Below are 12236 nucleotides of genomic sequence, written 5' to 3'. Positions count from 1 at the left end.
GGGTGGCCTCATTGCTGCTTCCCATACCATTTCCACACCCACCAGAACATCCGGTGTATGTGCCTAAAACAGAGCTCTGTTGTTCACAGCTCTTTGAGGTTTGGAAACATCAGGAACTGAGTTGAAATGGCTAGTATTTCATTGTGGGAAACCAACACGGAGGGAACTAGGACTATATTCCCTAACTTATCAGAGGGAATCTGGAAAGCCATCACTTTTGTTTAAGTTGGAGATTAAGTATATTATCCTGCTTTAAATATCATTCCCACAGACTCTTCCCTACCAGCTATGCTGCCTTAAAGTGAGCACGTGGTTGATTTTATCTCCCTACAGAAGCAGACATCTGTTGCTGTCTCCTCCCACTGTGTCACCAGCCCCCCTCCGACCTTCCCCCAATGCAGGTACTAGGTTTCCTCATCTGTGAGCTCAGGGACCTTACTGTACTTATCACCCATCTGGTGGCATATGTAACTACTAAATATGCATCTCTTACAGCTACCTATAAACATCCCAAGTTAGTAAAGACCCTCTCCCTTCTCCCACCTCCACCACCAAGAGGAGCTGAGGTGAGCATGTTACCATAAAATGTGTCTGACTCCTTTATTTCACTCTCTCATTCTCTGTGACTTTACTATGATCTTTATATATTATAACCATACAATCGCACCTACTGATTCTTCTGTTGTTAGAGGCTGGCTTCCTCTGACATTTCACATGGAATTTAGGATCTGGCTAGTTCCTAACCTCCATCTTCCATTCTTTTCTACAGTCAGTGTCCACGTGCACCCGGACATACCTTGCCCTACACAATCTGAGCACATTTGCTATTGTTTAGATGCCACGGTTCCAAGTGAGCAGCCCCATGCACAATGTAATGAAACACTGTCCAGTCCTGCACCATCCTCACAACTGTTATGTTTGACATAGTACCCACTCACTGCCATCGAGCTAGTGCCAGCTCATAGCAACCCTGAAGGACAAGGTGGCAGTAGGAGATGCTTCATAAGCAGTTGGAACTAAACAAACTCTCAAGCCCACATGGAAGACTAGTCAGATAATCGTTATTTGATAGGTAGAATGTGCAAAGGGAACAAAGTAAATTCCAAAGTCGCAGAGGAGGCAAAGGGCCGGGGTTGGTAAGAGGTTTGGGATTTATCCAGTGGGCCTGACCATAGGTTTCAGACCCTAGGGTCTCAAGAGCATCAACAGTGGAAGGTGTGGTGGGAGTGGCAGGAAAATAAGGTCACACAGAGACTCATTACATCATTTTAAAGAGGAAGAGAGGGATGGAGCTTTTTGCATCGACTCTTCACACTTGTCATTGAGAAATTTGACCAAGACAATCTTACAGTGAAGGTGACAGGAATAAGCTGGGCAAGTGGTGATCCTTGTTAGCAATCTACAAACTGCCAATGAAAGGAGCCTGTTAGATCGACATCCCTGGGCACCGGGAAGGAGTCCTGGTGACAGTGGGAAGTGCTAGCTTACTAACCTTAAGGACAACCTCTGAGCTCACCAGCTGCTCAGTGGGGAGACAGTAGGGCTGTCTTGCTTCCATTAAAAATCACAGCCTTGGTGAGGCGATAGAGCAGTTCTACTCTGTCGTATAGGGTTACAGTGAATCAAAATGGACAGCAACGGGTTTGGTGCTTTGGTTTTGGTGGAGGACATGGGTAAAGACAGTTGAAGTTGGCAGCACAACCTGGCCAGGGCGATTGAAAATCAGGTACCACTATGTACAGAGGGGCCAGCACGATGCCAAATAAGGCTGGCTCAGGTGTAGACAAAGCATAGAAGGGAATATACAAAAATGAAAGAGAGCTCTTTGTTAGTGAGCTAGGATTTCAGATAGTCTTGTATTTTTGCAAAATCCTTGCTGCTTTGTTTCCTTACAGTGAACAAAAACCTGCCCTTAGCTGCATCCACTTTGGCCCATTCCTTTCAGCTTTTCTCTCTCAGAACACTTTTCTCTGATGGGGCACTTCTGCCTCTCTGGCTTGCAGGCTTCTCAGTGTGGCTGGAGCAAATTGCACACCTGATCTGGTTTGCAGGAGAAAGTAATCCCAGCCACCCGGCCTCAGTGGGTCCCCTTCTGTTGCTTGCCATTCTGCAAGAATTGCTCCCACCTCCCCCCACCCAGCCTTTCCCAGCTGTTCCCTTCCCCTCAAACCCTGCTCTACTTCCAGAACTCTCCCTCTGTGTGTGCTCCTGAGACCCTTCCACCTGCTGACCCCAATATCTCCATTCTTTCCCTTCTGTTTCTGAATTCTTCGCCCACTGTGGAAGAGGACTGTCATCGTCCACAGTGAGGATTTGTAACTGCTGTAGCACACTGCCCTCTCCTCTTTCTACCACTTTCATGCATCCTTAAAAATGGTCCAAGAGGTTTCTCTTCATAAATGTGAAAGCCAACAGAATAGAATGAAGGTGGAATTTATTTGCTAGCATGTAAGCTTTTACAGCCACACACACTGGAACGTGAGGCTCGGCGACTCCTCCATTACTGATTGTACTCAGAACTGGGGACCAGGAACTCCACCAGGAGCCGTGCACCTCTCCAGAGTATTTTGTGAAAGGGTCTCCTGGCCTTGCTTTCACTTGGTAGCACGCACTTGCCAACTAACCCTACACCCTACAGAACTTTTCACACTAGCCCTCAAAACCGATTTCCTATTTGACGACTGAACAAATCATTTACTAAGATAACCTTGCATAGACTTCCTCTTTTTGCGTGAAATCTCTTAAAGAGTAGCTCCCAGTAACCCTTCCTTCATCACAGCAAGCTATTCCTGAAAGGCGTATTCTGATCAGTTCTGGGGGTGGGGGTGGGGCGGACTTCTTTAAAAGAAGAAAATTAGAGGATTCACTCCCCCACTTCCCTCCCAAATTTGTTATCTAACTGGAAACTTCCTCACAAAAGCAGATAGCTGGTCTTCTGTTAGTTTATTCTCCCAGTTCCTCTCTCCACAAGCTTGCTGTTTACCGTTGTCCACAAGCAGGCCTCCTTTTGTATATCTGTGTGTCTGGACTCGCTACCCGATCCCCTTGGGTCTGTTTGTCCTGCCTCGTGCCCATCTTCTTCTGTGCTTCTCCGATAACCTTGACATGAAGCAGAATTTAGCCCTTCAGGGTTTTTTGTTTGTTTAGCCCTTCAATTTGTTGTTGGTGTTTAATTACAGCTGCTTTGGCTATTCTGCATCCATGACTTTTTCACTTCAGTTTGATAATTCTACCAAAATGCTTGTTGGTTTTTTTTCTTTCTTTTTGTTTTTTTACTATATAGACCAATTTGAGGGATCTTGACAGACAAGATTGAGTCTTCTATCTCCTGAGCAAAGTGTATTTCTCCATTTATTTAACTATTTCAAGAATATTTTCATTTTCAATGCTCTTTCATCTCTTCTGTCAAGTATAGCCCTATCTCATATGGTTTTGTTAATGTAAAATATTTTCATTTCTACTTCTGTAGTACCCTGGTGGTGCTGTGGGCTAGGCATCAGGGTGCTTGCTAGCCACAAGTTCAGTGGGTCAAGGCCACCAGGTGCTGCATGGGAGACAGGTGTGACTGACTGCGCACATAAAATTTGTAGTGTCCGAAGTCTATATAGAGTCACTATGACACAGAATTGGCTCAAGGAAGTGGGTTTGATTTCAAATGAAATAACCAAACCCGGTGCCATTGAACTGATTCCGACTCATAGCAACCCTATAGGACAGAGTAGAACTGCCCCACAGGGGCCATGCACCTTTATGGAAGCCAACTGCTTTGTCTTTCTCCCTTCGAGTGACTGGTGGCTTCAAACCACCAACCTTTGGGTTAGGAGGTAATTACTTACCCCACCGCACCACCAGGGCTCAAGAAATACAATTGGCTGATTTTTACATATTGACCTTGTATCCCGTACCTTGCTAAACTCCCTTATTAGGTTTAGTAGCTCCCTTAAAGATTTTGTTGGATCTCAAGTTGCCTGTGGATAAATAGTTTTGCTTCTTGCATTCCAATCTCCAAGCCGTTTGTTTCTATTTCTTGCCTTCTTACATTGGCTAGAGCCTCCAACACATTGTCGAAGACAAATGGTCAGAGTGGAAATGGTTAGTTGTAAACCAGCAGTTCTACTTCAAGAGAAATGAATGTATCTGTCTATCCAAAGATTTAAATGAGAATACTCATGGAAGCTTTATAATAGCTAAAATCTGAAAAGAGCCCACATGTCTATCAACAGGAGAATGGGTAAATTATGATCTATATATACAATGAAATGATACACACTAATACGAACACCTGACATGCAACAACATTGCTAATTCTCACAGGCAACATTGAAAGAAGCCAGGCACAACACAATAATTTGAATGATTTCAAAAATAGGACATTTATGGTGATTAAAAAAAAGCTAATCTATGGTGAGAGAGATCAGAATAGTGGTTATCTTTGTGTGTGGGGGTGGATTTATATTTTTATCTTTTAATTTCAGGGTGTGTGTGCGTGAATATTTGTATAAAGTTAAATTGTGGAGATTTGTGCATTTTACTTATATGTAAATTGTGTCTGTGAATTATATCTCAAAAAGAAACCAGAATGTATATTTTTCTCCTAGCTATGCAAATTGGTCTGACAGTAAGGAAAACATAGCAATTAACTCACTCTATGTCATGGTTAAGGTTGTGTGTCGACTTAGCTGGGCCATGATTTTCAGTGGTTTGGCAGTTACAATGTCGTCATTCCCCTTAATGAGAGCTACCATAAGCAGCCAATCAAATTGAGAGGGAGTTTCCTAGGTGATGTGGCCTGCTTCCATGATAAAACTGCTGTGTCGACAAACTTCACTTGTTTTCCTTCTGTAGAGAACCCAGCCTAAGACACTCTATAAACAGAATAAAGCAGACCAACCAAGTGATCCTCACAATAAATGCAGCAGAAGCAGTGTTATCAATAAACAAAGGAATGGAAGGGAATTTCTCTAACGAAAGTGGACAGTAAGCCTCTTAATGGTAGAACATTAAGCAGGTCCTTTCAAAGCAGGACAAAATCAATGGTACCAGGGAATAGCAATCCATGTGCCATTGTGTGGCAATCCTACTTTGTACATTACAGTGAAGAACCCAAGAGACCCTATCCTGATAACATCCGGCTTTCAGATTTGTGGGGTTTCTTTCTATCTAGAGCCCCCTAACTTTCATACACGTTACAAATTCTTTGCAAATATGAGGCAGCATCAAAGAGTTGGTGGGAAATGGAATTAGAGGACGAAGATAAATGACTTTTTTTCCAGGAATGGTTCGAGGGCCCCTCCGATACAAGACCTCCTGTCAGTTTTAAAATTTGGTGACGTGGCTTTTTGTTGTATTAGACATTGCAAAACACGGGTCAGAAAATAGGAAAGACGCCACAAATGCTTGATCAAATCCTTTTTTTAACATGGAAAATATTCTAAAGATTAGGGATCCGTATACAGGCAGCAGGGGGTTAGTTCCAGAATGTAGATGGAGGAGTTGGGTCAGCAGTGGAAAAGCTTCTCCCGAGTCACAGGGGTCCAGGCCCTGACATGCCTCACAAAAATAGCTCGTTACCCTGGAGGAATGGGATTAGCAGCCTGGGGCTTGACGGGGGCCATGGTGGCACTCTGAGATAAGTGCTGGCTTGCTAACTCCAAGGTTGGTGGTTCGAATTCCCCATCCCCTCTTAGGGAGGAAGATGAGGCTGTCTGCTCTCATAGATTACAGCCTGGAAGACCCTGTGAGTACAGCTGGGAGTTTTGGGGAGAGTGGGTGGCGGGAGGCACGCATAAGCCTGTTAGATTGGCCCCTTCTTTTCCCAAGATTCTCTGAGCTCTGCGTTTGGGTCTCTAGTATTGGAGAGGGGCTGAGTACACAGATTGGGGGCCTAGGCCGGAGATTTGGATCCGTGCGTGGAGGGCTCAGGCCAGGCCTGTGGATACAGCTCACATCTGTCTCCCTGAGCCTGGTTCCCGTTGCTATGGCGAGATGACCTCCAGGGCGCGGAGGTCAGCACCCGTGTTCTTGTGCGGTGGGCGAGACTCGGAGGTGGCAAGTGTCCCCAAAGATTTTCCACCCCAGGAAGAGTCTGGAATTATTTTCCCGGACTCAGGCCAGTACCCCTTGCCTTGCCCCCATGGTCAACATGCAGCCCCTCTCCTAGAGTGACATCTAAGCCTGGGGGAGGGCGTCCTCAGTACCCTGGGACCCTATAGGGGTGCCCCGCAGGGATCGCCCAACCTTGACTTGCCTCTGATCCCAATATTACTGCTGCCCACTCAGCCTGAAGAGGCCCCTTTGCCCCCTCCGTGGCCCCTCTCCGCGCCCCACAGCACCCCTTCGGGCGGGCGTACTGGCTGCAGGGCACCTCCCCCACACTGCTCCAAGGCCCACCCCTTCTCTGTCCTCCGCGGGTGGCGGCTGACTGCAGTCGGTCGGTCCACTGCCCCCTCCCCAGACCGTGCTCTGCTCCTGCACAGCCTCCGCCTTTCCAGGCCTGCGCACTCAAGCCCCTTCCCCCCCCTTGCCAAGAAGTTCCCCTCTCTGTGACCACGCCCCTCGCCTGCCTTGGGGTGGCTAAGCACCCCTTCCCCCTTCCAAGCGTCACCCTGCCGCTGAGTGGCTGCTCCTAATTAACTGTTGTTCCTGGGGTTGGGGGAGGAGGAGCTGTCCTCCTGGGCAATTCCTCTTCCGGATGCCCCCTCCGCCCCCCATGTGTGTGGCCTGAGAAGAGCCCCTTGTTAAGCAGCCCTAGCCTCTGTTATCTCTGTATTCTCTGCCTGAGCCCGGTTATGGCTTATGTTTCTGGCCAGGCCACCTGGCTTGCTGGAAAACTGCCTCACTGCATCCCCATCACACCAGGCTTGGCTAGGTCGGAGTGGGCCCTCCAGAGGACCCAGCTGCCCAGGCCCCACAGGCCAAAGGGGGCGGGGGGTTGGCAGCCCTTCCTTCTTGGCCCAAATTGAACCCGCTTAGAACCTCTCATACCAGCAGATCCGCACTTCACCTCAGACTTGCCTTTTTTAAGGCTAAACTCAGAATGACTTTGCCTGGAAAGGAATTTCCGGCATTCTGTTCCCCTCTGCGTGGTCTCTCAGTTCAGCCACTAGCCTGCTCCTCCCCTTGGCCATTCCGTTCTCCCTTTTGTTTTTGTGCGAACAAAAGTAAATCCCATGTTTCGCTGGCATGTATTTTCGATGTGTACAAACAGGGATTGCACGTCTCCTCCTGTAAGATCGATTCCTGTGGCTTGTTGATCCTTTCAAACGGCTGCCTCCTCTCCACGGCGCGTACCCACCCACCGAGTAGTGCTCCATCTCCCACCAGCAGCAGTAACAAGGGAAGTGCCCCATCTCAAATGCACGCCCCTGTGCACTGCTTCTCAAGCGCAGTGAGCATCGTGGTTCTTTGGAAATCTTGTTTAGGAGATAAGTCCTGATTCAGCAAGTATGGGGTAGGGCCTGAGACTCTGCATTTCCAAGGAGCTCCTAGGCAATCCCTACGTTGCTGTTGGTCCTGGGATCATACCTTGAGGCAAAAGACCCATGGATCTCTTAGAGCGTTTGGTTCGGGTTTGCTGGGTTATAGGGTAAGTATCGCCCATCGGCTCTCTAGTTTGTGTGGCTACCTCGTCTAGTCCTTTATCCGCAGGGTAGAAGAATGGGTGGTGTACTCAGAAACCCAAAACTCCCCGTTGAGTCCAGTCTGACTCATAGTGACCCTATAGGACAGGGCAGGACTGCCCCTCTGAGTGTCCAAAACTGTAACTCTGTATGGGTGTAGAAAGCCCTCTCTCTATATATATCTATCTCTATCTCTCCCCGCCCAGTGGTTTCAAATTGCTGACCTTGTGCCTGATGTGTAACCCACTACACCACCAAGTCTCCTAGGGGGCTTCAAGAAGTTGGTGGAAATTTCCCATTATCTTTCTATTCAATTTTTTTATTAACTTTTTGAAGCCCCCATGTATATTTCAGGGAGAAAGAGAGAGGCCTTCTCCTTGCTCCCAAATGTGGCTGACCTGGGTCCAAAAAAGGACCTGGGTCCTTTCTCCCTAATCCAAATGACTCTGGTTTCCACCCTAACCACCTCAGACCCAGAGCTTCAGCCCACCAGCCATCTAGACTGGATTGACTCGTGACCTTGCCACACCTGTCATCCTTGACAGGACTCTTGAGAGCAGGTAGTGAGAGGCCAGGGGGTCTTTAATAAGGTTGCAGCCCCTGTGGCTTTCTCTTTAGTGGCCTGTTATCGTGGTCTGGCTTTGCCACTTACAAATTGGCTATCCTGAGGCTGACTTCTAGTCTCTAAAATGAGATAGTAACACCATACCTGCAATCTGTGGTCCTAGGAGCCAGATGCTTCACCCAGGTGCCAGGGGTCCCGCCTACAGGAGCCCTGAGACAAGAAACTGAAGTTCAAAGAACTTTAGCCATTTCCTCCAAGGTCACATGGGGCTGGAAAGTGCCAGGGCTGGGCTCTGAGCCCAGCCTCTGCTAATACACCATAGCCCAGGCTGACCACAAAACTGTACCACCTCCGGGTCCTGCCTCACCCTCACCACCTGGCTACACTTCAAGAAGAGCTACAAGGAAATGAGACGGAAGGGCTGTGCCATTCGTTTGCTTCGAACCAAGGGTAGGCAGGCTTACAAGCTTCCGCAGCAAATCCATCTGGAAAAAGATGAGTCAGGTCAGCAGGCTCCTAGGAACTCTTCTCTAAGGCCAGAGTACTTAGGGATGGGGGTGGGTGGGGGTTGTGGCAGGAAGGAACCGTGGGTCTAAAAGCAAGGATTTTAGGATTATATAGATAATGAGGATCAGGACCAGGCTGGGGCTGGGGAAAAGGAGGGGTTAGGGGGAGGACAGAGATGGGGGATCATTTCCAAGTCAAAGTCTGGGTAAGGGTCAGGAGTGGGCAGGGGTCAGGCAAGTGGATCTTAGCTGTAGGAAAGTTGTCCTAGATGTACCATCCTTGTGAACAGCGAGTCACTCGAGCTTGTGATGAAGGGATTAGGAGCGTGTCAGGGTACCAAGGAATGTAACTCCCATGGCCCCCTGGGACCTGCCAGCAGCTTGCCTGCTCAGCTTTGGGAACCAGGACCTGGCTTTCCCTACTCAGCTGCATAAGCATCTCCTGGCACTGAGCCCCAGACCCAAGAGTTTCACAACCAGCAGATTTTCACATCTGCACAATTTGAGATTTCATAGCACACGGCGGCCTTTCACCCCTCGTCCCTCCCCACCTTATCTGAGGTCCAGAGTCCTATTTTCCTGGAGGGCCTAGGAAGCTGTCGGCTTTTTCGAGAACTTTCAGGGTCAACAGACTTTCCGAGTCTACAGATCGGTTCTGCGTGTTCAAAACAACCTCTGACAGTTTTCTGGTCTTTATCAAGCACTTCAGACAGACTCACAGCAACCCCCTGCCAAGGCGGGGGCCCCTGGAGAGGGGGCACTTACTCATTGGTCAGCAACAGATCTGGGGTCACCACTCTCTGGGGACCTCACAGGCCAACCCCGGTTAGCCCATCTCCAAAACCCATGGCTGCAGGCTGAGACAGAATGCCTGGGAAACTGGGGATGCCTGCTTGAAAAGGTCTAGAAGGTGAGTGGAGGTGTTGTGGGGGCTTCAACTGAGTCCTCACAGTCTTTTGTCAATGAAATCTGCCTCCTAATCTGTGGGACCCCTGACAGAGGGGAGAGGGGCTAGTAGAGAGAAGCGGAAAGTCCAGGGAGCTCTGGGTTGTGACAGCTGAGCAAATTGCCAGAAGAAAATGCTGCCAGTTGCCAGCAGCATCACCACATGCTCGTGGGTGCCCTCAGCGGCTTGGCCAAGCTCCGTCCTAATTAAGCCTTCTCCCCCTACCCCCTAGGCTCTCCTGTCCAAAACCCTCCACCACCACCCGCCACACCAGGTACCTGCAGCGTCAACTTGTGGGAGGTGCCCAGGCATCGGGCCGGTCTGTGCTGTGGGATCCAGAAACGCTTGCAGGAGCCCCAGCCTGTGCTAACAGCCTGGGGTGCAGGGGCCTGCTCAAGATGCAAAGTCCTAGCCCCACTGCCCCCCCCACTCTCCCCAGGCCTCTGGTCCTAGGCCTGGGCTCAACAGACACAGGCAGTGGGGGTGGGGTTGCCTTCTATTGGTCCAAGTCCTGAGCTTGGTCGGGGTGGGACATGGAGGCGAGGAGGCCCACGAGGCTCAGCAGCGTGGAGAAGAGCAACAGGAAGGAGGTGGTGAAGAGCATGGCAGGTAGGGCGCTGAGCACCAGTAGCAGGAGGGCTGGCAGCAGGTGGCGCCAGGCGGCAGCAGCCACGGGCCACAGGGAGCCCAGCAGGTAGGAGCCCGTGGTGAAGAGCGCGTGGCACAGCATCAGCGCCAGCAGCAGGTAGAGCACTCCCTCAAAGCCCCACAGCATGCGCTGCAGAGGTTGCCGCCAGCTCGATGTGGCCCACCACCGGGCCCAGCTGCGGGGCACATGGCACACCCACCAGCGCACCCAGCCCTGCCTGGAGACCCAGGTTGACCAGGGCGCCACAGGCTGCAGCCCCTCGCCAGCACCGATGGCATCTGTGTCCATTCGAGGCTGCTGCATCGCAGTGGGCGCACCTGGGGAGAGGGCAGGGGGGCGTGGCATGGGGCAGTTGCAGGAACTGGCCCGGCAGAGGCAGGTGGGGGTGCAGGGCTCAGGAAGGCACCAGTGTGGTTGGGGTGGGGCTGCCAGCTGGTAGCTGGGACTTACCTCTGAGCAGAACCACTAGGTCATCTTGCTTCCTACAGCACCCAGAACATCCTGGCAGCCAGATCCGAGCTCCCCACTCTTGTCCACCCCCACCCTCCCCAGAGGAGCCCTATTGTGACCCGGACTGGGGTGGGGCCTGGCCAAGAAAGCAGCCACTGCAACCCCTCCAGGCTGGCAGGAGAGCCCGTGGAGCTCGTGGGTGCAGGTGTGGATGCTTCCTGGGGGAAGCCCCTCCCTGCTGCCTGGCTGCCAGCCCCAGCCCTCTCCTCACAAGTCTTTCCTTTCCAGGCCCTCTCTCTCTGGAACCACAGAGGAGGCCAGGATGGCCACCCCCACCCACAATGTGATATCACGGTCGCCTCCCCACCCGGGCTCCCTGTCTCTCCTCAATTTTCCCTTCCCTGGCTGGGCCTCCAGAGCAGACCCAGGTGACCCACTGGTCACGATGTAGGATCAGGGGTTCTTGGAGGTTCAGACACACACCCCCTGCCCACCCCACAAAAGGACGGAGGCTTCAGGAAACAGAATGGCCAGTATATTTCAGGAAGAGAGCCAGTGTTCGGGGAGGGGCCTCAGACCCAAGGGTGGAGGCAGAAAGCCAGGCCTAGGAAGAGCAGGGGCACACCGTGAGCCCACAACAGCAGCCCCAGGCTGGACACCAGCAGGAGCAGCGCATCTTGGAGGCTGACTGGTCTTGTGACCAGGGGCAGAAGCAGGGACTCCTGGTGTCCTGGACCTTCGCCAGCCCCCCGACTCTGGCCCCCTGCGAGGAGCCTGTGCTGTGGCAGGGTGGGAGCTGGGGGCCTGCGCAGAGAAAAGGGAGAGGTTGACCACTGGCCCACACGTGTCTGCTCACCTGCCAGACCACCGGCCCACTTACCTGCGAAGCAGGTCAAACGAGAGGAAACTGACCAGGAGCAGAAGCAGCAGCAGCGCTGGTTTGATCGTGAAAAGGACCGTCCGAGCGGTCAGCCCCAGCACCGCCAGCCCTACAGCACTGTCCAGGAGCTGGGCCAGGCCAGGGCCCCAGAGGGACACACTTGGGTCCTCTGGGCTACCTGACCCCTCTCCAGCCTCCAGGCCCCTGGTGGGGATTGGGATCAGACTTGCCAGTGTTTGGGGCCTGAAGAAGTAGAGCCTGGTCATGGAGGGATGTGAAGGGGGCAGGGCTAGAGCTGGGAGGCAGTATCAGGGATCAGGCTTGAGAGGGGAGAGGGTCCCAGCAGGCGCTCAAAGATGAATTCTGAAAATGAGGGACTGGCCTTGAATGGGACATGAACCTTCTCTTCCCCCCATACCTACCCACGAACCTCCCTCCTCACCTCCTCCCACTTTGGGCCAGCCCTTCTGGGACTGGGACTGGGCAGCTGGGGCATTGTGACTTGTTGCCAGGTGGAGCCTGCTGCCTGCTTCTGGCCTCATAAGCAGCTGGGGCAGGGAGAGGGCGGGGGCGGGGGCGGGGGCGGCAGCTGGGGGCATCTTGGCTTGATGTCAGTGGTTT

The 12236-nt window shown here is 51.6% G+C and overlaps 1 protein-coding gene across 1 annotated transcript; it reads right to left on the bottom strand.

Annotated features, from left to right (window-relative positions):
- Nucleotides 1-10132: 10132 nt before the first annotated feature.
- Nucleotides 10133-10588, bottom strand: LOC142436365 (transmembrane protein 239-like). The gene has a single exon (XM_075540064.1). It carries the CDS (start codon nt 10586-10588, stop codon nt 10133-10135), a length of 456 nt encoding a protein of 151 aa, XP_075396179.1.
- Between the last annotated feature and the right edge of the window lie 1648 nt (nt 10589-12236).

This window comes from Tenrec ecaudatus, unplaced genomic scaffold (genome assembly GCF_050624435.1).
Source record: "Tenrec ecaudatus isolate mTenEca1 unplaced genomic scaffold, mTenEca1.hap1 Scaffold_2374, whole genome shotgun sequence".
In the NCBI taxonomy this organism is placed as follows: domain Eukaryota; kingdom Metazoa; phylum Chordata; class Mammalia; order Afrosoricida; family Tenrecidae; genus Tenrec; species Tenrec ecaudatus.
Note: the sequence above shows the minus strand (reverse complement) of the source record. Positions and strands in the feature narration are given on the sequence as shown.